This window comes from Plecotus auritus (assembly GCF_963455305.1).
Source record: "Plecotus auritus genome assembly, chromosome: 2".
Taxonomy (NCBI): domain Eukaryota; kingdom Metazoa; phylum Chordata; class Mammalia; order Chiroptera; family Vespertilionidae; genus Plecotus; species Plecotus auritus.
In genome coordinates, this window is record NC_137771.1 from 13,250,159 (window position 1) to 13,277,745 (window position 27,587).

At 40.0% G+C, this 27,587-nt stretch overlaps 1 protein-coding gene across 8 annotated transcripts in view; it reads right to left on the minus strand.

The window, feature by feature from the left end:
- The window catches only part of USP48 (ubiquitin specific peptidase 48), a 62,321-nt gene that overhangs the window by 29,698 nt on the left and 5,036 nt on the right, over positions 1-27,587 (minus strand). For 3 of the 8 annotated variants that reach the window (XM_080657623.1, XM_080657622.1, XM_080657621.1), the window contains exons 2-12: positions 19,462-19,582; positions 19,052-19,208; positions 15,304-15,431; positions 14,848-14,972; positions 14,237-14,345; positions 11,227-11,360; positions 10,473-10,555; positions 7,100-7,279; positions 5,668-5,796; positions 4,391-4,540; positions 358-555 (exon numbers count right to left, since the gene is read on the minus strand). In XM_080657623.1, coding sequence (XP_080513749.1) covers positions 358-555; positions 4,391-4,540; positions 5,668-5,796; positions 7,100-7,279; positions 10,473-10,555; positions 11,227-11,360; positions 14,237-14,345; positions 14,848-14,972; positions 15,304-15,431; positions 19,052-19,208; positions 19,462-19,582 — 1,514 coding nt within the window. Of the gene's footprint in view, positions 1-357; positions 556-1,375; positions 4,541-5,667; positions 5,797-7,099; positions 7,280-10,472; positions 10,556-11,226; positions 11,361-14,236; positions 14,346-14,847; positions 14,973-15,303; positions 15,432-19,051; positions 19,209-19,461; positions 19,583-25,218; positions 25,285-27,587 lie in introns of all 8 variants that reach the window. The other 5 variants (XR_013960017.1, XR_013960018.1, XM_080657625.1 and 2 more) reach the window with 3 other exon arrangements.

Genomic DNA, 27,587 nt, shown 5'->3' on the forward strand with positions numbered 1-27,587 from the left:
CAGGAATCAAACCCGCACTCTTGGTGCATCAGGTGATGCTCCAAATGACCTACCCAGCCAGGGCTCAAGTACTTTGAAGAGTAATGTATAAAGCAACAAAATACTACCAGATGATTTTCTCAGAAGTATCCTATTCTGTCTGCTTTGAAAAAGAGAAAAGCCCAATTGAGCAGTACCAGTTTCTTTCCTAACATTATAAATATACCATGGATAATGCTACTTCTACTTTATTTAGCAAATCCTTCTTGCAGTGTAAGGAACATTTGGTCTGGCTTAGTTTGGGTCCAATGACCATAGAGATCACATGATGAGGACCTACAACATCACTCTTTTTTAAGCAAAGACATCGGAAATTACCAGTGAGCCTCGGTCCTCCTCCATATCTACTGTAGAAAACGTCAGCTGCATATTCAGATATTCTCTTCATGATTGATATTTTATCAGGATGCAGCTTGTCATGGGAACAAAGGCAGGCGTGGTTATCGATAGGCTTGGTAGGTGTTGACTCATCCAACCACTTCTGCAGCCACTCGAGAGAGACAAACTCATAGGGCTCTGAGGAAGAGAGCAAGGTAAAGAACCTATGTATTTTTACAGCTTTTTAACTAAGTTATACATTCATTTTTCTCAAAAGACAATGCAAACTGTCCAAAGTTAGCAGAAACAGAAGAATCATTGTTGAGGGGGAAATGTTGGATAAGTATGACACAGAGCTCCATTTAACTACCCTACCCTTCCTCTGGTTTCAAGCTGCTTATGTGAGAGGCTGCGCGTGACAGGGGTGGGTCTGCTCAGTGCCTAGGAGGTCGGCTGGTATTATTAACCACATTCTACAAAAGAGGTATCCACAGAGAGAAGTGTCTTGCTTGATAGCACAGCAGAGCTTTGATCAGGACACCGTGATTGTTGACAAGCCGCTCCACGCTGGCTCGCAAATCACATAACCTCATCCCCTACTGTTTATTCCATAAAACCCTTTTCATCAATACATAATACACATCTGAAAATTAAAAGAAGCCTGACTGAGTTCTAAGTTAGAGATATTAACCCCCATCAGCTATAACCGCACTTTAACGAGCCTGTTTCAATCACTGAACTTTTCTTCATCCAAGATGATATGGGTATACGGATGAAAAGAACTGATTTCCCCACCCAATCCATATCATGATCTATTCATTATTTATTATTTCAAGAAAATAAGCGTATTTTAAACAAATTCTAGGATGAAATACACTAGAATTGATTTTCAATTTGAAGTAGTAAAAATTAAGACAAAACCAAACACTTCAACATGAGTTTTAATTTGGGAAAATAATAGTCCCTGAGTTCCCTAAAAGCCAAAATTAAAGGTAAAGGGCCAGCTTTGATTACTTACAAAGATCTCCAGTGAGTCCAAGCATAAAACATAGAAGAAAACATACAGAGGTTGAATTTATATATTTGTATTATGTACTACTTCTGATGAGATCTGAGGGATGGACAGTTCACCTCAAAGCCCATTTTGATCAATTTTATACGTCTCTTGAGTTACAAATCTAGAAAACTAACTGCCATCTTACGTTTAGTATAAAACATTTCAATGTTTACAAAAACAAAATTCAGAATTTTTGGATGTCTTGTTTGTGCTAAAACTGTTCTGATCAGCTCAGACGCAGCTGCAGAGGAAGAGCAGGTGACAAGCTGAGACCAAGGTCTAATCCAAGTTCTGCCACCAAGAAACTGAACTTGAGCAAGTCACTTAAACTCTATGCTTCACGTCTTTTATTTGTAAAATGAAGGTAATAATACCTGCCTTCTACCTACCTCACAGGGATGTTGTTGAATATAAAAGATAAGATATGTGAAGCATTTTGAGCTTTTTGGAAGAAAAGAGATACAGAAAAGTTAATTATACATTCACACAATATATAAAAGAGGAGACCTTAACATTTAGTAGAGGTAACATGGCCATGGCATTTCACAACATATAATGATATGGTTAATGAAATTTAAAATACCTCTCATTGTTATTTGCCACTTATCAAGTTTAACTTGGCAGGGATAGAGTTATGAAAGCGAAATCCCTCTCTAAAAAAGGAAAATCAAAGTCTTAGCATGTCTGACCTTTTCCCTAATATAGTCACATCAATTAAAATTTAGTAATCTGAAGGCTGTCAAAGGAGGGAAAACAGGATTGCGACACAGAGCAACATTCAAGAAGGATTCACCAGGTGTTCTTGTTTCCCCCACAGCTGGGGGAGGGTGAGTGCAGGATAATATCTGCTGTTTCTAAGTGAAAAAATAAGCCATAAGAATCTTGAGCTTTATAAGAAATCTGGGGAAACTAAAAGAGTAAAAAGCATTCCTTGCCAGGGGGTGTCTGCTGGGTCCAAAGTCCAGAGTAACCTCTACCCTGGCCCACGCAATAACAATGGGACTCAAAGGCGGTTAGTTCAGGACAACAATTTCCAATCCCCTACCAGAGTGAACTTCCCAGTGAAGCTTCCTGTTTGGGTTCAATGCACTACATGAAGATTAGAAAAATCACGTGTGGTTTATAGTAAGGAACAGAGCAGAGACTGGGCCTATAATTCTGGTGTAAATCCATACTTCCCAGGTGTGCAGATTTTGGGCACCAGTTTCAGTGTGCTGAGAAACCCATGAAAGGAAGTGACTGTGGTCACAGAGCTCTTTATTTCCACTTTCCATCCCCATCACATTAGAGTTGGATCAATCTCTGCCCAGAGCTTCCCTGATAGTCAAGGTCAAGCATACGTCTTAATGGTTAGGTCAGAGCCCACTTGTGGACCGCTTTTTACACCACAAATGTTTCTGCCCGAAAGAAAGGCTCCTGGCAGGTTCTCAAAGATGTTATCTACTTCTATGATTCACAAACTACCTAAGCATTGCCTTCCAGAGGCACGGGTAAGCCAACCTGCCAAATGGTGATAAACACTCTCTTCAATGATCAATCTGGAGATGGCACTGTATAAAATCTCAGCATCTGACAAACCAGCAAAGCTATTGTTATAATATTTACCAAAGGGAAATGCACATTTGGGTTCAAAGTTATAATATTTTAATGCCTGGATTTTGAACAAAATATTTTCTTTTGGAACATTATTAAGTCTATAAAGATTGAGTCATCAAAAATATTTAAAATACTTTATCTACAGATAATTTAAGATTGTTTTATTACAGCACAGTCCTTACAGACAGAATGAAAACAGCCAAGAGAAGCACAAGCATGCGCTGACTTGACACATCTTTGGACCATGCAGCTTTAAAGAGTGGTTCCAAAGAGCATTTTCCTTCAGACTCCATAAATCCCTTTCTCTTGTCCAATGAATAATGAAAACGGACTAAAGTTCAAAAAATTGACTCCCAGTTCCAAACTCCTATGACTGAATCTACAACTTTGAATCCTATGTTCATTTCCAAATCATTTCCAATAAAAATAAGGTCAGTTTAATTCTTTAGGACAATCCCAACCCTTGGAACAGAGTGACAATAATAGGTTACAAAGAAAGCTCAGAATCAAATCATTTAGAAAGAACTTTTAAGGCCTGCCCGGTGTGGCTCAGTTGGTTGGAGCATTGTCCAGTACACTGAAGATTTCGGGTTCAGTTCCCTTTCAGGGCACATGCCTATGTTGCACGTTTGATCATCAGTCAGGACCTATAAGCGAGGCAACCAATCCATGTTTCTCTCTCTCTCCTTTCCCTTCTCTCTAAAAATCAATGAACATATCCTCCGGTGAGGATTTAAAAATAAAGAATTTAAGAGGTATTCCTCAGATTTAGCCATTTATATTCATCTTTTGTTTATAAAAAAGACAAAACACATAAGTACAATTATGCTTGAGTATTTATGTTCTAAAATTAGGATTAAATTGCCTCTCTTCCTTAAGTAGAAATTGGGTTTAGAGGAATTCATGTCTAAGAAAGGACTGAGACAATATATTATTACAAATGGCATACCAGCTTTAAAAAGTTGAGGTTTCCTTAATCCTAAGAAATAGTACTCATTTAAAATACCTGTTAATACTGCGAGGGTACAAAGTGTACAAGGAAACCAAACAGCTGAGCTGCCTCCATAGTAACCCAATCCAATTTTTCCTTAAGAACAAGTTACTTCTCACAAAATAGGAATATCTATTTTGTCTTATATGAAGAGTGCTGACCTAAACCTTGTAATTAAGAGCTTCCCATTTTGAAAAGTACATGATAATGAAAATTATATGAAATGCTACACATCACGTTAGTGCTGGTTTACATGGCAATTTTATAGTATATAAGGCTGGCATTAGTGAGTTATAAGACAGGGAAGGGAAAAGTTAGTTCATACACATTTGTGAACATAAAACAAGGCACTCAATGGCAACAGTGCTGTCCCAGAATATCTTACAGACCAGCTCCAGCAGGTAACCTTTGGTACAGCTCCTTAACTTCTTCATGCTTTGCTTTGCCTTTGTCCACACTTTGCTTACGCATCTCGGCCATTTCAATACACCACTCTTCAAACTTGGAATTATCCCGATCTACCAGCTCTTGAAGAAAGGCTATTCAAAACAGAAAGAAAAAACAAAACCACTTTATCCTGTTCCCAGACACTGAACCATGCTGGTCTCTAAATTATATCAAATACTGGCTCATATTTTGGTGGCGGTTTCCTACTATGGTCTCCTTTTCTGTTAGAGACCCCCAACCTGAAGGCAAAAGTGAAACTGAAGACAGACACTACAGTGTGAGTCCCCTCCTGGCTATCCATGACATTATAGCCAACCAGAACCATCAGACGGCTTGAAACACAACTTCAGATACATGCTACTGCCCTGGCCAGTGTGGCTCAGCTGGGTGCCATCCTGTGCACCAAAAGGTTGCCGGTTCAAATTCTGGTCAGGGCACATACCCAGGTTTTTGGTTCAATCCCCAGTCGGGGTTCATGTGGGAGACAGTGATGTTATTCTCTGATATCAATGCGTCTCTCTCTCTCTCCGTTCTTCTCTAAAAACAATAAAAACATATTTTTTAAAAATTAAAAACAACACATGGTGCTGCAGAGCACAGGACAGTATTAGATAAAATGGCAACTAAAGAATGCTACAGGCCAGTGGCAACTCTTTTCTTCTTTTTTGAAATCTAGAAAATACTTACGAATTGAACAAAATAAAACCAAATTGCTCTTTATAAAATGTGTTTTTATTGATTTCAGAGAGGAAGGAAGAGGGACAGAGAGAAACATCAATGGTGAGACAGAATCATTGATCTGCTGCTTCCTGCATGCCCCACACTGGGGATCAAGCCAGCAACCCAGGCCTGTGCCCTGACCGGGAATCAAACCATGACCTCCTGGTTCATAGGCTGACACTCAACCACCGGGCCACGCCAGCGAGGCCCAAACTGCTCCGTAAATACTCCTGGGCCACCTATTGGATTTTTAAAATTTGCTTTTGTGGTTTTTTTTGGTGGGAGGTTAGGGAGGTTCAATGGAACAGTTCTGTTAAAGGCTCCCTTATTTTAAAAACTCACTACTTTAAAGCAAATTTGTAATGATTATATCTACTTTCACCAATATTTACAATAGGCTATCAACCTATAAATAACAAAAACAGTCTGTTCCCGTCACTGACCTTCCAGCATTGTGTTCTAAGATACTTGCCTGACACAATCCTGGGAAGCTGCTTACCTGGTACCTGGACAGATGTATTAGGCTTTTCTTGAGTCTGAAGTCTATAAACCAACATGTATGCATTTCGAGAGCAGTGAGTTCCTTTGCCACACTTCGGTTTACGTGTCTGGGACTTGGAAGGTTCTGCTGAGGGAGGGAAATCAAAGATGATTAAATTAGAACACCTAGTTTGTTTATTCTTTCATGGGGGTGGGGTGGAGTTAAAAACAATTCCTACAATATATGATCAAGAAACTTTTATTTGGATCTACATTAAAATGCAACACAAATTTAGCAGGCTCAATAGATGTTTGAATCTTTAAAAAAGTTTCCTCCCCTCACCCCCACTACCTTGCCTGTCATATTCCATTCTCAAAAAATGATAAGTACTGTTTTTCATGAGAACATACCTGGAACAATAAAAGTGCTACTACTCTTGAGTTTTATTTTAATATTGGTCTTAAATTATAAAAATAAATCCAGACTTAATTCAATTGCCCAAAGAAATAAAATTAATACACACACACACACTCAAGACACTCTAATGAGCAAAAAGAATATAATAATCAGTAGAAACATTAAATGTTCTACCTGGTCTATAAATACCTACTATTCTTTTAAGAGTATTTTCTACATTTAAATTACAGGAATAGTCAGCACATGGAGATCTGTAGAAAGATTGCCCACATGCCTTGAAAGCCAGCAAAGCCAGCCAACCGCCATGCTCCTCCCTGATTTCTTGGAAAAGTGGTTCTGACCCATTAAAAAAGAACAGTGGCATGGAGACACACACTTATTCCCTTATTTAGATCCCGTCCAAATGTCACCCAAAAATGACAAATTGAAAACCTCAGCCACGATGCACTCCTTCAGGGAAGGAATGGGTATTTTGGCCTAAGAAAACTAAGTTGATGAGAGCTCCATACTAAGATACTATTTCAAGAAGTACTTTTTAAGGCAGAACTCATCACTACAAAATGGCAAAAAGCTTCCTCCCCAGAGGTGCTGCCCCCCGCTCCATGGGTGGATAAGACACTCAACAGGAAGGAGTAGGTACCGTCCTTGGAGCAAAGTTCCCTTGCTGTGTAGTTCTTGCCAAAAATAAATTTCCTGACCCAGAGAAAAGGACTACAAATCCTACATATTAAATCTGCTAGCCATCATTTTTAGTTTAATACTTACCATCCTCTCTCCCAATTAACATGATAATTGGAAATATTTAAATATTTGCCATCAAACATGACATTATGGAAACCACCTCTGGAGCAAAATCTTTTTTTTTTTTTTTTAATTCAAGCATTGCTAATAAAAGATGTTCAGAAATTGTGTTTAAGAAATACAAATATCCTTGACAGCCCATAACAATCTTGGACCATAATAACTTATCACAAATATTTCCGGCAAAAAAATATTTAATTTTAAAAGGGCACTCACAACTTAAAGGTTTTACCTAGATCTTCCTCAATCCCTAGTTGTAATTTCTTCCCCTCCATCTTTTCTATGTCTTCATCATTAAACTTATACCATTCACCAGACTGTGGATCTTTCACGTGGGCAATGTAGTGGCCAGAGTAGGCACTCACTCCTCTGTGTATGAGCACTGCACTGAGTTCATACACATAGGACCCACCTAGGAAAAAAGAAAGTGAAAAAATTTGGGGTAACAATATTTTTTCTTGTACCCTAAGCCTAAATGATAATGAATACAATTCTTTATGCATCTGATGTAATTCTAAACATGTCACCTAAGATTAAAAGAAATTAAGACTTACACAATAATATAAGCTCACTATATTAATTCTCCATCCCTTCATAGACAGAGCATCCTGGGCACTCAGGGTTACAAAGCTTCTCTGTATTACACTTTGCCTTTCCCGGATAATTTGCCCGAGTCATATACTTACCAAAATTCTGTTCAAATTCTCCAACTTGTTACAAAAATCAATTACACAAGCTAATGAAAGATGACTGCAAAAGTAAAAATCTACTGCTTATGTAAAAGAAAAATGTTTTCGAAAAAAAATGGAAGTAAGTCATTAAGAAAACCTGCCTTTCAAAATAGGTATGGGCAAGACAACTGGAAATAAGAGGAGAGAAAACATTAAAAATCTACACTGATTCTACACTCAGATTTCTTCATAAGCATTAAGTTCCTATTCTCCTTTAAATAAACAAAGCCTACACAGCCAATCAATGATTCTCTCATCACTGATATTTCTATACCTCTCTACCTCTCCCTTCCTTTCTGAAATCAATAAAAAAAATAGTAATTTTAAAAAATGAAGCCTACACATCAGCCTGTTGTGCCAGTGGTTCATGTAAGAAGGCTTTATCCATACAGCAATACATCAGCAAATGAATGAATATTTATATTTTAAGATATAATGAAGTATTTTAAAGTTAGAAAAAATATATTAAAGATTCTAAACTTAAGCCAATGATACGGAGGACATTATTTGTGTTGGAAAAGATCACTTCTACATTTTATTAAAAATGAGAAGACAATTCATTAGCAATCTCACAGACGAAACTACTATTAATATTTAAACTTGCAGGATTTTTCTGACAAATATTATCATTACCTCTCCATATCATTAAATATTCTTCTAAAAATTATTTCTAATGACTATGTACAAGTACCACACTATACTGAACAACTCCCATACTGTTGAATATTTAAACTGGTAGCATTTTAGGGTCATTATAAACAATAATTATTACCTTTGTAGTAAAAAAATCTTTGCACATTTCACCACTATAATTTCCTTAAAATTGTAAGGAGTGAGTCACAAGATATAACCATTCAACAAATACACATGATGGACGCGACTTAGGCACAGAGAATATAGAGGAAAGGACAGTCACAGCATTCTAGTAACTCAGTAGGAGACACAGTAATGCAAATTAATAGCTGTAGCAAAAAACCACCTAACCCGTCCCAACTGAAAATCATTTAGAATTTAAAATAATTTAAATGCATTAACTCATCTACACCAGAAACCCTGTGGGGTTTTTTTACACCAGGAATTCTTCATAGTATTTGTTTTGCTTTTTTTTTTTTAAACCCTCACTTGAGGATATCTTTCCATTGCTTTTTGTTTTGTTTTTTTAGGGAGAATGGAAAGGAGAGGGAGAGTCAGAGAGAGAAACATCGACGTGTGAGACACGTTGATTGGTTGCCTCCTACACATGCTCCAACCCAGCAGGGGATCAAGCCTGCAGCCGAGGTACGTGCCCTAGACCGGAACCAAAACTGGGACCTTTCAGTCTGCAGGCCAACACTCTATCCACGGAACCAGATAGGCTAGGGCGGTATTTCCTAAATTATTAATGATGACAATAAACCACATAAGTATTGGCATTAGCAATATGATTCTATTACCATTGTATCATATTACATTACCATTGTTGCTAATAAATTTTATACTCAACTTAAGATGGTAATTTGGTTTGGTTTTTTTAATCTTCACACAAGGATATGTTTTTATTAATTTTAGAGAGAGACAAGGGGGAGAGAGAGAAACATGGATCAGTTGCCTCCTGTATGCACCCTGACCTTGGATGGAAACTTCTCATTGTACAGGACCATGCTTCAACCAACTGCACCACATGGCCAGGGTTAGAGCGAAGGTCATTTGTTCAGCCAAATTTAACAGTGACAGCCTGTAGTTAGCAGTTTCGTTCTTCCAGGGAAGAGCCAATTTTTAAGCCACAGTCCTGACAGAGCATCGTACATTTTAAACCTCACATATTTACCACATGGCTTCCCAACCTCCCCAATCATTTCTTTTCAAGGTTTTGTTTTATAGCTTATTTCTGCTATGAGTTTTTCATGTAAAGAGACGGAGTTTATTAAATAATTTTGACATCAAAAATTTCATAAACAGTACAATCAATCTTAAAAGGGAAGTAAACAGTCCTTCCAGTAAGGGCAAGATGTTGGTTTTCTCTGATAAGAATCACCCTGTTTGGTAAGGTAAAGACTATCAAAAGAGAAAGTAGTAAACTATTTCTTGTTGAAACTATCTCACAGCAACCTAGAACTCTTCTCACCAGTGGTCACAGATATGAATTACAATATACATATTAGAATTATGTCACCTAATGTTTTTGATAAAATGTTTTTTAAAAAGTAAAAAATGTGGAGGCAGCTTGGAGACTCAATTTAATAAGGAATTACAGATACGTATTGACACTTAAAGATAGCAAGCGTGGGTTCAGGAACAGTGAAATATCGCTTTCATTTTTTATTCTTTTACTAGAGGCCTGGTGCACGAAATTCGTGCATGGGCAGAGGGGGGGGGGATCCCCCTCAGCCGGGCCTGCACACTCTGGCAGTCCGGGACCTCCCTGCTCCTTACCACTCGGCGCACTTCTCCTTGGCGCTGCTGCGGAGGAGGCGGGAGAGGCTCCTGACACCGCTGCTGCGCTCGCCAGCACAGCCGTAAGCCGGGCTTCTGGCTGAGCGGCACTACCCCTGTAGGAGCACACTGACCACCAGGGGGCAGCTTCTGCGTTGAGCACCTGCCCCATGGTGGTCAGTGCGCATCACAGCGACCTGTCCTTCTGGTCATTCCACCATAATGGTCACTTAGGCTTTTATTATATAGATACCCTTAATTATGCAGATATTGATGAACCATCTAATCTCTGTTGTGTATGTACTCATAGAAAATGAAGTAACATCTCAGTTCACCCAAAAAGCCTTTGTTCCCAGAGAGTAGGTAATAAAACGTAGTAGTACTATTCTGTATTCATCATAGGCAGATCACAAGTTATGATCTCTGAGCACTGTGATTGTCACTGCTCAGTAAAAATATTACCTTTATGTTCCACATAAGGCTCCATATCCAAAAGCTCTGAGAAGCCAATGTAGGTATTCAGCTTTTTCTTATGTCCAGTTTGCCTAAGCAAGAGAAAAGATAATTATAGTTATATTTAAAATAATCATAAAACAATGCATAAGTTCTGTCAGCTATCTTAATAAACTCAACAGATTTCCTTCTTCAAAGACCCCTATAAGCAAACATAATTCTGTCTTAGAATTGGGCAAAATAAATCAATCACTTAAAAGGTATGAATTTAAAGTGCTAATTACAAACACAGCACTTTTTTCCAGAGGTTTGTATTTAATCACAAAAGGAAACCACAGATGCTCCTGCCTTTTTATGGAAGAAATGACTGGTTTTAATAATAAAATAAAAGATATATATTCCCATGGAGTTGAGGGTACCATAATGTGTAGAAATTTTTACTCTAGTTCTTAATAATACAGAATGTCAAGGTAATTCAGTTCCTACCTATATGTTTGCTTTTCCTTTGCATCTTAAAAATAATTACTTAGAATAAAAAATAAGGAGTCTCTACTTTTTCTAGTTCTGAAGTTTATGTCTAGCTTCTTTAAGAACTTTGTGATAAAATCATGAAATACATGCATTTCAAACCAACAAGCTCCATCTATAACTTTCACCCTCAAAGCTAGCATTACAAATTATAAGCATTTTATTACCTGTCTACAGTAAAATCTGCACATTATGCCACAATGAGCTACAAACACTACCACTTGCACATACTTACCTGTCAAAGACAAAACGCATGAGCTGCAAGTTCAGAGTGCAAGGAAGGCTTAGCAGTCGGATCTTCCTTGTTGCATTCTGTTTACTTTGACAGTTTTCACAGAAGTATCGATTGTCTCCTTCTAGTCTTTCTTCCTAATAAGGAATAAGACATTATATTTTAAAAACTAGAAGATGGAAAGATTTTTAAAAAGCGATCATACAATTTCAGTTTAATTAATAACTCCCATTCAGACTGTTTAAAATCAAGCTACTCCAGCCGAAACCGGTTTGGCTCAGTGGATAGAGCGTCGGCCTGCGGACTGAAAGGTCCCAGGTTCGATTCCGGTCAAGGGCATGTGCCTTGGTTGCGGGCACATCCCCGGTAGGAGGTGTGCAGGAGGCAGGTGATCGAGGTTTCTCTCTCATCGATGTTTCTAACTCTCTATCCCTCTCCCTTCCTCTCTGTAAAATATCAATAAAATATATATTTTAAATAAATAAATAAATAAATAAATAAATAAATAAATAAATAAAATCAAGCTACTCCAAATAATGGACATGTAAGATAAAAGGCACTGCTTTTGCCTTTTTAAAATTGATGTGCCTCTTTTCAAAATGTACGACTTTTTAAATATTTGTTTTTGGGTCCTCTGTCCTGTTAAGCCAGGTTAGAGGATTATAAGGAAGTGGGTTTTTGAAGCATAGAACAGACTGCGGAACCTCAGAGAGAAGGTGGGGAGAGGGCGGGGGGGGGGGGGGGGGGAACAGATCAAAGAACTTGTATGCATATATGCATAACCCATTTGACACAGACAGTAGGGTCGTGGGGGCATAACAGAAGGGGTCAATGGGGGGAAGAAGGGTCATATGTAATACTTTCAACAATAAAAATTTAATTAAAAAAATATCATATGCATTTTGATGCAGCATAATTTATTTAAAAATAGTGAGTAGGTACAAACTACACATGGGCACCACAATACAAAATTAATTTTATATATATACACACACACACACACACACACAAATTTTACACAAACGCGTGCACATGCACACACTGTTAAAATTATTGAACCACGTAAGAGAAAGCTAAAAGAAGAGTGCAGGAAAATTCAATGTTATGTATAGCTAACGGAAGTTTTTTTACACTTTTCCTTTTTGTTTCTGTAACAGCTTTTGATACAGATTACTATAAATAATACAATACTGGCACCACCACTTTATTCACTTGGCTCTAGGATCCCACATTCACTTGTTTCCCTCTTAACTCACTGGCCAGTCCTCCTCCTCCTCAGCATCCTTACCCACTGCTCCTATCTCCCTGATTTCTTCATGCTTGAATGTCCCAGGGCTCAGTCCTTAGTCCTTGTCTCTCATCCCTGGGGATTTTTTTAAAATATATTTTTATTGATTTCAGAGAGAGGAAGAGAGAGGGAGAGAGAGAGATTGAAACAATGATGAGAGAGAATCATTGACTGGTGCCTCCTGCATGCCCCCTTCTGGAGATCGAGCCCACAACCCGAGCATGTGCCCTTGACCAGAATCGAACCCGGGATCCTTCAGTCCGCAGGCTGACACTCTACCCACTGAGCCAAACCGGATAGAGAATCCCCGGGGACTTTATCTAGCTTCAATTTATCCCTCAACTATACCTCTCAAATGTAACATGCCCCAGTGCAAACTCCTGATTCCTCTCCCAAACCTGCTCCTCCCATAATCCTTCACATCTGGGTTATGGCAACCACATTCTTCCAGTTGCTCAGGCCAACCTTAGTAATCCTTGATACCTCTTGCTCTCCATATCCAACCTGCAAATTTCATCAGCTCTACTTTGAAAATATATCTAAAATCCAAACACATCATCTCTTCAGCTAACCCTTGGTCCAAGCCACCATCAACCTCTGTCTGCCCTGGCCCCATCAGCCTCCTCTTCTCAAGACAGCACCCAGTTATCCTGTTAAAAACAGGTTACATCCCTCCTACGCTCACAACTCTTCAATGGCATCTCACCTCACTCGAAGTCAAAGTCAAACTTCTGACAAAGGTGTACCAAGCCCTATCCGAAACGACCGTTGGTTATCTCTACAACTTCATCTCCTGTCATTCTCCCCTTGTTTGTTTCACTTCAGTCACAAAATATCCCGAATATGCTCCTCCCGATTCTTGCATGGCTCACACCATCACCTTCTATCACTTTATTTCTAATTGTAACCAACCTCACCCTCATCCCTGCCATTCTCCACCCTTCTTCCCTGCTTTAGTTTTCCCCACAGCACTTGTTATAGTTGACGCTCTATGTATTTTACTTATATTTATTTTATTGCCCCTCCTGGATCCCAACACCTTTACACTAGAAGCTGCTTAAAGGCAAAAAAGTTCTGTCTGTTTTGCTCCCTATGGTTATCCCCGACAGCTGAAACAGTGCCAGAACAGCGACCACTCAACACCTAGCTGAGTGGACTCAATAAATGAGTATCTCCAGCATCTAATGGTTGTGCTAAGGGAGTAGGAAACGTACAAAAATAATAAGTTCATCTATTATGTTATGTGTCTGTTCCTACTTGACAGCAAAGGTTTCCTCCTAGCAGCTTTCCCCCAGAACAAAAGGAGACCACGTCCACATCAGTACGTAAGTCTAAATATACGGAAAGTAGAAACATCAAGGGGCAGACCTGAAGAATGACCACAGTGATGTAAAAACTATTTACATTCAACACCTTCTAGCTCTCATTAAATGAAAATGTAAATTAAACAAAGTAACAGCTTCGATTTCCTTAAACACTCTACTACCCCTGATCATACAGTAAGTTTTTATATACATAAAATAACCTGAAATAGCCAAAAATTAAATTTTAAGATGCAGCCTGCTTCAATACTTTATAATTTACTAAGGCTCTAGATCATTACATAACCAGAGACACTTCAATATAGAAAATGTTGAAATGACTTTATCCATTAAATCAAAAACCATTCAGAATAGTATTTAACTGTTAATGAGCAGAAACAATATATACACCAAAACTGAATACCTTCAAAAATTCCGAGATACAATCTGTTAACTGTTTGTGGCCTTGGATATTTAACTCCAGTTCATAAAACTTTGATAAAAGCTTAGACTCTCTGCCACACTGACTGCAACTGTAATAAAAGAGTGATAAAATTAAGATCAGGGTGGGAAAAACAAAGTTCTATTGTTTTACATCCTAGAAATATGGATAGAAGCATTTATCCCCTTAGTTCTCTTTCACAGAAATTATTTACACTATATATACTTAGTAAATAAGTAAACACAGAAAGTGATTGGTGAGGCCATGTTTTATGATTAGGAAAGTTTTTAAGAGTTATTCTACATTTACTCTTAGTATTCCAGCTGACTTTAATCCTACTCTTTCAGCTCACACCACAGCCATAAAATAAATGGCAAGCGCTCAACCAGACAAGGTTCCCAACACCTGGATGGGTTCAACTGTAACTATAAAGACAGTTGTTTACATGTTCCCGTGGCGACGTATTGCTATAAATATTTCAGGTCCCATGATAACCCACTAAAACTGTAACTTGGAACTGAACTAAAAATTAGATAACATATGAACGACTGTCTTAGAGTAAAACGTATCATGGAAAGCCGAAACACACTTACACAGTTACATAAGCATATTCCCCACAGAACTGCTGTTGGACAATGTTCCGCACATCTGGATTCTTTTGTTTAGACAAAGTATCTTCCAAAAGCGACATAAAGAGCTTTGAAAATTCTTGGGCATCCTACAACACAAGTTTGGGTTAATAAAAAGAAAAATCATATCTTGCTTTTCAACTTCTGATACAAACAGAAATAAGTTAAATATTCCCCAAACCATCTGTACTTTGAACTTGACATTTTCGAACAAGGACTAGATCTATATGGAATCAGCTTGTGCCCAAAATAGGAATTTTCAGAAATGGGATCAAGAAAAATGTATAATAAACGGAACAGTAAATAAATGCTCTAATTCAAGATAGAAAAAATAATTTATAAATGCATTTCCTTCTATAAACATTCTAAGGAATGCTTGGGTACCTGTTTATATTGAAAAAATAAACACAAGGTTCTTACCTGCTGTTGCCCTGTGTCCAAGCCCAAAGCTTTAACAAATCCCGATGGATCGATGTATCGCCTATTACTGTTTTGCAACAAGGCAAACAAGTACTGGAGATGCTCACAAATTGTTTGAGGCTCATAATCTATTTTTAAAAAATGTTTATGTTTAAAAAACTGCTACTCTTTACAATGTACTTCATCTTCACATGAGATATAATTAAACACCCTTACATTCAAGCTATATAGTATTTTATTATTGTTTTAAAACTTCAAAAGAAACAAATTCATAACCACATGTCTTTTGGGAGTAATGAGGCAGCCAGAGCTGTCTATATACATCCTATGAAAGCAAGAGGCCATATGTACATTTCAACAATCACAGTCATGACTAGTTTCTACAATGTCAAATCACACTGAAAACATTGATTCCAGTAATAAAAACCATATTCACCGTTCGTATAAGATGGCCAAACACTTTAATGAAATCTCATTAATGTGGACTTGCCACACACAGAGCAAGTGACAGGAACCTCAAGCCTAGAGTTTCACACTTGAACGAGGATTTTGCTGTTAAAAATCCTAGAATTTTTGAATAGCAAATTTTAATGAGTTGGGGGAAGGTATGCAAATCAGAAGCATGAATCTCAAGGGCCTTAAAAGACTTTGAGTGTTACCTTCTGTGCCAGTTATTAATGTATCGCCTCTCACCTCCAAATCCACCCTTCTTTGCCTGCTCTATGGTAACAGAGATGAGCTCTGCAAATATTTCTCCTTTGCCAGGAAGGGCAATGTTAAGTCTTGTCAGTAGGAGGCACTGGAGAGTTCAGTTATGCCTGTCACCACGCTCCTGGGGGGTGCAGCTTCTCAGACTCCAAGTTCCTGCAGCCTACAAGTGGCCAGGAGCGTCCCTCGGCACCTCCTCTGACAGCTAGCTTCACAGTAGAATGTGTCTGTTGAGACACTTCCTCTTAAATGAGCACCCAGTGAATGACCTCCAGGAACCTCTCAGGTGACCTCACAGAGGCTTTTGAGGCCCGGCACGTTCCTGTAGGCAGTTTCCAGCAGAGAGCCCCACTGAGGCATCTCAGCACATGTTAGGGCATCTAGTGAGCCTTGGCAATGCTCTCTCCAAAGAGGTCTGGATCTCTGCCCCAGGCTTAATGGCTGCTCCCTATGTCTGCTACTCCTGTATTGTTTCAAGACCTGTTTAATTCTTACTAAACAATTCCCCATTACTTGAATTTCCTGTTAATAATCCCCTTTGCTTTCTCTGTTCAAGTTATTGTGCAGTTTGTCTTCTGATTAAAATGACAGTTTATCTCTTTACTATCAATTGTGACTTCCAGGAAATCAGTATTTCATTTGCAAAATAAAGATAAAAATCTTACTTCCTGGGGTGCAAGGCCTTTGCAGCCTGTTAAAAGCTATCAAGTAAGTCTTATCTATTCCAACACTTTTATTTTACAGGCTAGATACTCCATAAGATCTTCAACAACTCTGACTCTCTGGTTTTCCTATCTGTAAAATAAGGGAGTGGCTGAGCTGCGCCTAGAACTCAGACCCCACCATTCCCAACATAAGCCTTTCCACTACACAGCACTGTGACTGTTAAGATAGCAGCAGAGCCCTAGCCGATTTGGCTCAGTGGATAGAGCAGTCAGCCTTCGGACTGAAGGGTCCTGGGTTCGATTCCAGTCAAGGGCACATGCCTTGGTTGTGGGCTCAATCCCCAGTAGGGGGCGTGCAGGAGGCAGCCGATCAATGATTTTCTCTCATCACTGATGTTTCAATCTCTCTCCCCCTTTCCCTTCCTCTCTTTATTTAAAAAGAATATATTTAAAAAAAAAAAAAAACACAGCAGAAATGTACACGCCTATGGAGAACTTTGGTGAAATATTACAATTTATGTGTTTAGAAAATGTATTTAAATTTCTTGAAGATACCTGAAAAATTCTGGCTATGGTACATCATTTTATAAAATAAAAATTTAGTTTTCATTTGTTATTTAACTATCTTCTCATTGGTAAATTTATGCTTCAGCAAAACAAGGCTAAAATTTTTAAAATGATCCATTTTACGATTCATCCTTTACATACACTATTACCTTAAATATTTAACACACTATTGGTCTAGATTTAAATATTCATAACTACAGAAATAACGCATTGAGGAAACAAACTTAAGAATTTTTAAACATTGTGTTGTGAAGCAAAGATTACCATTGATAAGGACAAGACCAAGACCCTCAAGTATCACCACTGTCTGAAGGGCTGCAAGATGTGGGGTTTACAAATCCTATCTTTTCCCACTCCTAGCAAAAGAGATCAGCATTGTGCCCTGGCTGTTTTGGCCCAGTGGAAAGAGTGTCGGCCTGGGGACTGAAGGGTCCCAGGTTCAATTCCAGTCAAGGGCACATGCCTGGGTTGCCAGCTCGGTCCCCAGGAGGGGGCGTGCAGAAGGCAGCCGATCAATGATTCTCATCATTGATGTTTCAACCTCTCTCTCCCTCTTTCTTCTTCTCTGAAATCAATAAAAAAATTTAAAATAAAAAGAGATTAGCATTGTGCCCAAATCAATCATATAAAACACAGCACGAGGTTTACAGATGAACTACTGACTAGGGCCTTAGGCACAACTGCATTGCCCTGGGCTGTATATCGACCTCATTAGAGTTGTCAGTAGCTTCTTAAGTGTTATTTGCTTACTTGGCGTTATACTGAACTATTTATTAATTAAAATAAATCAAGGTAACAAACTAGGCAAGAGTAACCTTGCCTGCTTTATTGACTGATTTTTATCAGTCACCAGAAAATAATGGACTACAATCACAGCCTATTACTTAGAGAAGTGTAACTGTAAACTACATAAGAATAATAAAATGTAGCCCAGGCCGGGTAGCTCAGTTGGTTAGAGCCATGGTCTTGCCGTGGTTAGAACTGTGGCTTGCGAGCCACATGTGGCTCTTTGGCCCCTTTGAGTGTGGCTCTTCCACAAAATACCACGGCCTGGGAGAGTCTATTTTGAAGAAGTGGCGTTAGAAGAAGTTTAAGTTTAAAAAATTTGGCTCTCAAAAGAAATTTCAATCGTTGTACTGTTGATATTTGGCTCTGTTGACTAATGAGTTTGCCGACCACTGGGTTAGAGCATCATCCCGATGCATCCAGGTTGTGAGTTTGATCCTGGGTCAGGGCACATACAAGAATCAGAACCAATCAATGAATGCATAAATAAGTGGAATAACAAATCAATGTTTCTCTTTCTCTCTCTAAAAATCAATAAAAATTTTAAATGTTAAAAAATTTTTTTTAAAGAATCATCAAATATATTTTCTTCGCTTGAATATTAAGCCTTTCATTTTTTTTTATTGGTTTCAGAGAAAGGAAGGGAGAGGGAGAGAGATAGAAGCAATGATGAGAGGGAATCATTGATTGGCTGCTTCCTGCACATCCCCTACTGGGGATCTGGAGATCGAGCCCACGACTCAGGCATGTGCCCTGACCTAGAATCAAACTGTGACCTCCTGGTTCATAGGTTGATGCTCAACCACCGAGCTACACTGGCTGGGCGAGTATTAGCCATTTTTTACATAAATGATAAATATAGAGAAAAAAGGAAAATGATTTTGAATCCTGACAATGTTTATAAAGAACTACAACCATGCCTGGCATGGAAGGAACACTCGAAAGTAAGTTTCCTCTATTTGGCTCGTTCGGAGGTGATCTCCTGGCAATACTCAGAAGTGAACCCATCCCATCCCACTGACCTTTCTCTTCCTGGATACCATCTCCCATCATGTAGTCACCACAGGTACTTGGACATAAGTAGAGCGCCTGCCGAAGCTCCAAGTTGAGAAACCAGACTTGAAGAAATGTGTTGACGTAACAAGTAGCTCCAAGGTTCGTGAGGCCCACAAATGAGTTCTACAAAAACAGAAAATTTACAACTAAAAAAAAGTTATAGGAGACATTATTTTTTAAATTTCAGATTATAATTTTGTTAAAACTGTCTCAACCAACATGGTAGAACCACCTTCAGCCTCTTAGCCAAGGGTGGGGCATCGTTTTGATGAAAGCCCTATTTCACAAGTCACCAGAAATCAATAATGGTTTCTGATCATAGACACCAAAATAAACATAGGACACCATATGAAATCACTTAAAAATGATGGCTCACCTTTTTTCTCCTCTCACAATTGGGATCATCAATGTTATGAAAACTATTTTCATCTATTTCTCCTAACCAAATATGCTCACCAATCCCAACCAAGCAATTTGGGTTTCCTTTGCAGTTTCGTCTATGAAAAAAAAAAAAGTTTAATTTTAAAATACTATAGTTCCATGATAAGAAACACTCAAATTAAAACTATAATGATATACCATTTTTTAAAAATCTATTTGTTATCTGTAAGATTAACATAACTGAGAAAGTATTCCACCACACTCAACACTCATTGTGAGTCTGTGGAAAACAATTTACTACCAATGAGAATACAAACTGGTAGGACTCTTACAGAGAAGAATTTTGTAGTCTCTTAACAAATCTCCATTTACAGCTAACCATTTCATCTCTAAGAATTCACCCTGAAGATACAACTCCTCCAGTGCAAAAACACAAGCACTAGGTTTGTCCTTACAGCACTGTTTGTAATTGCAAACTGCTGGAAACAAACCAAATGACCAACCAGGGGATATGGTACACACACCTTAGAGCACTATGCAACCGACAAACAAACAAACAAACAGAAAGGCAGGAAGAAGCTCTCTATGAACTGAGGTGGAGTAATTCCTAGGATATGTTAGTAACTGAAAATAGCAAAGTGCAAAAGAGTACCTACAGTATGCGAAACACAAGGACAGCCCTGTGCGTGCGTGCGTGCGGGTAAGCAACAGGAAACACAAGGACAGCCCTGCCAGCATGGCTCAGTGTTTGAGCGTTGACCTATGAATCAGGAGGTCACTGTTCAATTCTCAGTCAGGGCACATGCCCAAGTTGTGGGCTTGATCCCCAGTGTAGGAGGCAGCCGGATCAATGTGCAGGAGGCAGCTGATCAATGATTCTCTTATCATTGATACTTCTATCTCTCTCCCTATGATATTTCTATCTCTCTCCCTATCTTAAATCAATAAAAATACATTAAAAAAAAAGACAAAGCTGAATTACTCCACTTCAGTTCATAGAGAGCTTCTTCCTGCCTTTTTTTGGTTGTTGTTTGTCGGTTGCATAGTGCTCTTATGTGTGTGTACCAGAGACTAATGAAATTGGTTACCTATTAGGATAAGGGTAAAAAAAGGAGAGGTGTGTGACACTTTTCTGAATTTACTGTTCCATACACTGTTGAATTCTGGGGCCATGTGAGTGAGTGTCTCTCTCTCTCTCTCTCTCACACACACACACACACACACACACACAAAATCAATAAGGATGGGGGAACCCTAAATTCAACACAAACATATTTCAACTAAGTAACATATCCACACTGAAGGATGGGGGGGACTAACCCTAGCAACCTGAACAGTGGTCAGCAATCTCATTTAGTAGTGTCTTTAGGGTAAAGACAAAAGGAATAAATTACGAACTCTCAATGGCTTCCTTTTCACAGAGACATGGATGAACAATTCTGAAACCATTTTCTATATATTCTACAACTCAACAAAAAGTAAATTTACTGGAGACAAAGGGAACCAAATTTTGGAGAGGAAAGCTAGGGAGGTATAAGGCTAAACTCGTGGGTCTTATTATATAAAGAGAGGCAGCATAAGGTTGTCAGGTAAAATACAGGGCAGTACTTATATGAGCGCACCTAGCAACCAGATCTTTATTTCTAAAAATCCCCACCCGAAGAACCCAGGGCTCCTTGGAGAAATGGCTATTGTTAAGGCTGGGCATGGAAAATGGAAAACACAAGATAAACGTGGAATATCTTGCTGTGCCCAAAAAGTTAAAGATACACTCAAAGAATGATGGGGACATGTTAAAATGAGTTTTAAAGGGGCTCCAGTGGCCAGATCTGGAACAATTTGATCCAACAAAATAAGTAACAATAGGATTATAAACTACTGAATAAAGTAGGTATCTATAATGAGATGGATGGGAAATCTCTAAAGAAAGCCAATTTACAAAGTAAAAGGAAGGGCAGAATTAGAAAATCACCATTTGGCGTCCATCAGATTAATTACAGTCAGGCAACAATCATCAAGGATGCTAGTATAGGCAAGTTTGAGAAGTAACAGACAGTAGCTCAGCACAAGCTGTTTAGTAATTACAAAAGGAAAAACAGTAGCTTTGAATGTAGAAACCTGGCAGATAGCACTTTAACCAAGTGATCCAAGTTAAGGTAACCAGTATGCCCCACAGGGAGGGCTCCGCTCAGCCACAAGCTGGGCTGACAGTGAGCACAGTGGTGGCAGGAGCCTCTCCCACCTCCGAGGCGGCACGTGTCCGACTCTGGCTTAGGCCCGCTCCTGTCAGCCGGGCATCCTCCAAGGGCTCCCGGGCTGCCAGAGCGATGTCTGACTGCCAGCTTCGGCCCGATCCCCAGTGGAGCTGGCAGGTGGACATCCCACGAGGGGTCCCGGACTGCGAGAGGATGCAGGCCAGGCCAAGGGACACCCCCTCCCCCCCAGTGCATGAATTTCGTGCACCAGGCCTCTAGTCCTATATAATAAAAGCCTAATATGCAAATTGGCTGAACGGCAGAACAACCAGTGGAACATCCAGTCACTGTGATGTGCACTGACCATCAGGGGGCAGACACTCAATGCAGAAGCTGCTCGCAGGCCCCTCCCCTCCCATCACCTCACCGATCAGCCCTGATCACCCGTCAGGCCTAGGGTCCCTACCTGTGCATGAATTTTGTGTGCCGGGCCTCTAGTCCTATCTCAGTGGTCGGCAAACTCATTAGTCAACAGAGTGGCAAACCGCGGCTCCCATCACTCCGTCACAAAGATGGCTGCACTCACAGCTGAGGCCAAGTTCCCATAGGAGCCTTAATGAGCAATCAGCAGGGACCTGAGGCTACACCCTCCCCCACCTCCGTGGGGCTTGACAGGGGAACTCAGGCTGCCCCCCACACCAGGCAGGGCTCTACAGGGGACCTCAAGGTGCGCTTTCCGTCCTGGTGCTGAGCTAGGGGACCTCAGGCTGTGCCCCCCACCCAGCGGGGCTTGATGGGAACCTCAGGCCACCCCCCCCCACCAGGTGGGGCTTGACAGGGGACTTCAGGCCATGCCCCCCACGCCGGCACCAGGCTGGGGGACCTCAGACTGCACCCCCGCCCGGCAGGGCTTGACAGGGGACCTCAGGCCATGCCCCCCACCCAGCAGGGCTTGACGGAGGACCTCAAGGTGAACCCCCAGTGCTGGGTCAGGGGAACTCAGGCTGCACCCCGCCCAGCGGGGCTTGACGGGGGACCTGAGGCTGCACCCCCCACCCCCACCCAGAGGGGCTTGACAGGGGATCTCAGGCCATGTCCCCCACCGGGGGGGCTTGACGGAGGACCTCAAGGCACACACACCCCCGTCCCGGTCTGGGCTGGGGGACCTCAGGCCATGCCCCCCATCCTGGGGCTGGGCCAGGAGACCTGAGGCTATGCCCCCTGCAGGGCTTGACAGTGTGGGACTGGCTGGGTCTGGATCTATACCAGCCGTGGGCAAACTTCGGCCCACGGAGCTGAAAGAGCAGAGGGTTCTCTTGCTCTCCCCTCCGCTCCTTTACTTTGAATTTATATTAGTTCACACAAACACTCCATCCATGCTTTTGTTCCGGCCCTCCAGTCCAGTTTAAGAACCCATTGTGGCCCTCGAGTCAAAAAGTTTGCCCACCCCTGATCTATACCAATGGGGGGGGCGGAGGGCCAGCCGGGTCTGGGTCTCACATGATTTTGAGGTGCATGTGGGTGAGCGGGGACTTGACTCTGGGTCCCATGGTGAGCCCCAGACTCTGACAGGAGGAAGGTTTTCATATACATTTTACTAATTATCTTTCATCTCTGACACTTCTATTATAGAGAAAGGGCAAATAGCAATATTAAATTTCCTCTAATTAATCCCCTTTTAATGTGCATGAATTTCGTGCACCGGGTCACTAGTATATATATAAAAGAGCAACACCAGCAAACCCAAGTTGAGGAACTTTCTACGCAAGAAGTGTCATGTACTTTTCTAAAGTGCAGTGTCACAAAATACTAAGAAAGACTAAGTAATCACTCCAGATCAGAGGACACCAATGAGGCACTGCAACATATGAGCTTGGATTTTCTTTTGTTATGAATGACATTATTAGGTCAATATGTGTGAATATCTCAGGTTTCCACTAATGCTTTACTGATAGTGGTGAAAACTGGAAGCATTATAAATGGCCATCAATAGAAAACTGATAAAAATAATATAACCAAATGGAAACTACTGTAGGCAGGGAATAAAGGCGAAACTTTTTAATGTAACGATATGTAACAATATCATTAGTTGAAAAAAGGCACAAAACAGTGTTTAAAAACGGATATGAGCCTGGCCGGTGTGGTTCAGTGGTTAAGCACTGACCTATGACACAGGTCATAGGTTAATTCCTGTTCAGAGCACATTCCTGGATTTGGGGCACGATCCCCAGCAGGGGGCAGGAGGCAGCTCTCTCTTAAATCAATAAAAACATATTTTTTTAAAAAGATAAATGGGTGTAATAGGCCTGTTTGTTTAGATAAAGGTAAATACACTATAAAAAGGAAACCACCATCTCTGAGGACACCACCATCTTTGAAGCGGTTCACCGTGTACTTGCTAGCTGCAAATTCAGAGTAAAAGGCTATGCACGTTTCCCCATGTTTCTCTACCTTTCAGACTTAGAACTATGGAGTATACCACATATTCCAAAATTAACTGTTTAAAGGTCCACTTAAATATACTGTCTTCCTGGCTTTAAAAAATAAAAATGAAAACAAGTTTCGTCAATGTAAGAGCAGTTTTTTGTCAGGTTCATATGTCAAAGCCAGGTGGACAATAACTTACGGAAGAAATAAAAGTAGGGCTGATTCGCTGAGGGTGGTTAAGACCTTCCCTTGGACTAGGGACAAGGATTTACTAGGAAGAGTCCTTTAAAAGATGACAGCTAATAGCACTGGACTGCAAGGTCTTTAGGGAGGAAAAGCTAGAGTGAAAATGTACTTCTAAAACAAAGTAAGTAGGAACACAGTCTTTCAAGTCTGCTCTTCAAGGTATAATGTCAAGTCTCATTTGTGCTTTCTCCTCTTGAACAAGGAAGGCAGTGGGACTTGTTCACATGATTTGGCTGGGGAAACAGGCACTCTCCTGGGGGTCAAACACACATCTTATCATCTCAGAAAAGGATTCCAGTGGAACCATTAAGATTTTAATCTCCTGTTCCTGACAGCAAAATAATAGAGAAAATGAACAAAAATATTGCCCCTCCTTGTCCTCTCCCCCCACCCCATCTCACCCCCTACACACAAAGCCTGTGTCCTTAGTCCAAAGCTGGTTTCACAAAGCAAATACAGCCCTAGCCCGTTTGGCTCAGTGGATACAGCAACGGCCTGAGGACCAAAGGGTCCGAGGTTCAATTCCAGTCAACGGCACGTATGTACCTTGGTTGCAGGCTCCTCCCCAGCCAGGGCCCTGGTTGGGGCTCGTGCAGGAGGCAACCTATTAATGTGCTTCTCTCACATTGATATTTCTCTCTGTCTTTCCCTCTCTAAAAATCAGGTGATAAAAAAAAAAAAGGCAAATACAACCCTGGGGCAAGGGGGTTAGCTTAGTTGCTTGAAGTAGCCTCCTGATACACCAAGATGCTGAGTTAGATCCCCAGTCATGGCACATACACGAAGCAACCAGTGAATGTATAAAATAAGTGGAAAAACAAATCAATGTTTCTCTCTCCAGTAAATAAAATTACTTTAAATAAAAAATAGCTACCAAGTCCTACCCGGTTTGGCTCAGTGGAAAGAGCGTCGGCCTGCACCCACAGGTTGAGAACCGCTAGCAGGGTCACCTAAGACCATCGGAAAACACAGATATTTACATTACAATTCATAACAGTAGCAAAATTACAGTTATGATGTAGCAACAAAAGTAATTTTATGGTTGGGGGTCACCACAACATGAGGAACCGTATTAAAGGGTCGCAGCATTAGAAAGGTTGAGAACCACTGCTTTAGGATCTTGGGGAAAGTAACAATTTATTAAATGAGATACATGCAAAAAAAGCAATAGTCGTAAAAAAAAAATACTGAAAAATTGGACTACACTGGAATTTGAACTTCTGTTAATCAAATATGCCATTAAAAAAGTTAAAAAGCGACCAGCCAGAGTGGCTCTGGTTGAGCATCAAACCTATGAACCAGGAGGTCATGGTTCAATTTCCAGTTAGGGCACATGCCTGGGTTGTAGGCTCAATCCCGGGTGTAGGGTGTGCAGGAGGCAGCCGATCAATAATTCTCATTATTGATGTTTCTATCTCTCTTTGCCTCTCTGAAATCAATTTTTTAAATTTTGTTTTTTTTTAAAAAAAAGAAAGTTAAAAAGCAAGCAAGACTAGAAGTTATCTTCAATACAATATACTCAACAAACATCTGTATCAAAATAAACTCCTACAAATCAATAAGATAGCCCTGGCAGGTGTGGCTCAGTTAGTTGAGCCATCATCCTGTGCACCAAAAGGTCACCAGTTCAAATCCTGGTCAGGGCACATCCTGGAGTTTTGGGTTCTATCCCAGTTGGATGGCAACTGATCAGTGTTTCTCTCTCTCACATCATGTTTCTGTGTCTCTCTCGCCCTTCTTCTCTGAAATAAAAATTAAAAACAAAAAATGCATATATAGCACGCAAAGATATATATAAGAATTTTCATTGCAGCTTTATTCATAATAGCGAAATACTGAAAAAACTCTGAATGGATCATCACCAGAAGAATAAAGTAACAATGGAATACTGTAGAGCTCAACAAGGATCATACTACTGCTACCCACAACGTGGCGGAATCTCACAATGCTGAGCACAAGCCAGACACAGAAGGAGCTACAATGTATACTTAATTGTATACAAAGTTCAAAATTGGCCAAATCTGTTCTATCCAAAATAAGGGTAGTGGTTGCTTGTGAGGAGGTGTAGTTGAGTCAACCTCTGAACCAGTAAGTCATGGTTGATTCCTGGTCAGGGCACATGCCCAGTAAGAGGTGTACAGGAGGCAGCCGATTAATGATTCTCTCATCATTGATGCTTCCATCTCTCTCTCCTTCTCCCTTCTTCTTTGAAAATCAATAAAAAAATATTTTAAAAAGAGAATCAACCAGTGAATGCATTAGTAAGTGTAACAATAAATCCTTGTCTCTCGCTCTCAAAATCAATAAATCGAAACAAATTTCTTTACAAAAAAAAAAGTTTAAGAACGAGGTCTAGTAGTCTTCAAGGTGTTTTTAAAATGGCAATGACAGCCCTAGCTGGTTTGGCTCAGTGGACAGAGCGTTGGCCTGCGGACTGAAGGGTCTCAGGTTCGATTCCGGTCAAGGGCACATGCCCAGGTTGCGGGCTCCATCCCCAGTGTGGGGCGTGCAGGAGGCAGCCAATCAATGATTCTCATCATTGATGTTTCTATCTCTCTCTCCCTCTCCCTTCCTCTCTGAAATCAATAAAAATACATATTTAAAAAAATAAATAAATGTCATGACAGTAACTTTATAGATTGCATTCCATTTCTGTAAAGTTTTAATTTTATAAGTCATGTACTACTATTCCTCTAATGAGAACTAGTTAAGTCCAGACTTTAAAAATCCATATAAAATATATTTATATAAAAGAAAACACACAAAAATAACAATAAATTCATATCAAAATTTTAACTGTCACCAAAAAGAGCAAATTAACAGGACACCATTCCCACCTATCAGATCAACAGGTGTGAATAACATATCGTGCTGGTGATGGTAGGAGGAAACGAGACATTCTTACACACTGACAGGAATGTAAGGTAGAACCTTCATTCTGAAGGGCAAGTTAATAAGGTGGATCACAATGAAAAAATGCACAATGCTTACCCACCGATTTTCCCGCCAAGGAATTTACTTGACTGTTATCCTCACTATTAGGAAACATGTCTAGTTTTAAGAGTGAAGACACAATATTTGCAGAATTCTGTGGGTACAGAATTTAGTATAGATTGCTTTCCTCCTGTGATTCTATTAAGCAGTTTCAGAAATATCAATAATGGTCCTGATTCATCTAGTCTTTGAATGTGGTTAAACACCTCTGCAGCTCTGGCACCTCATAACAATGCGTATAAAGTATAAAAAAAAAAAA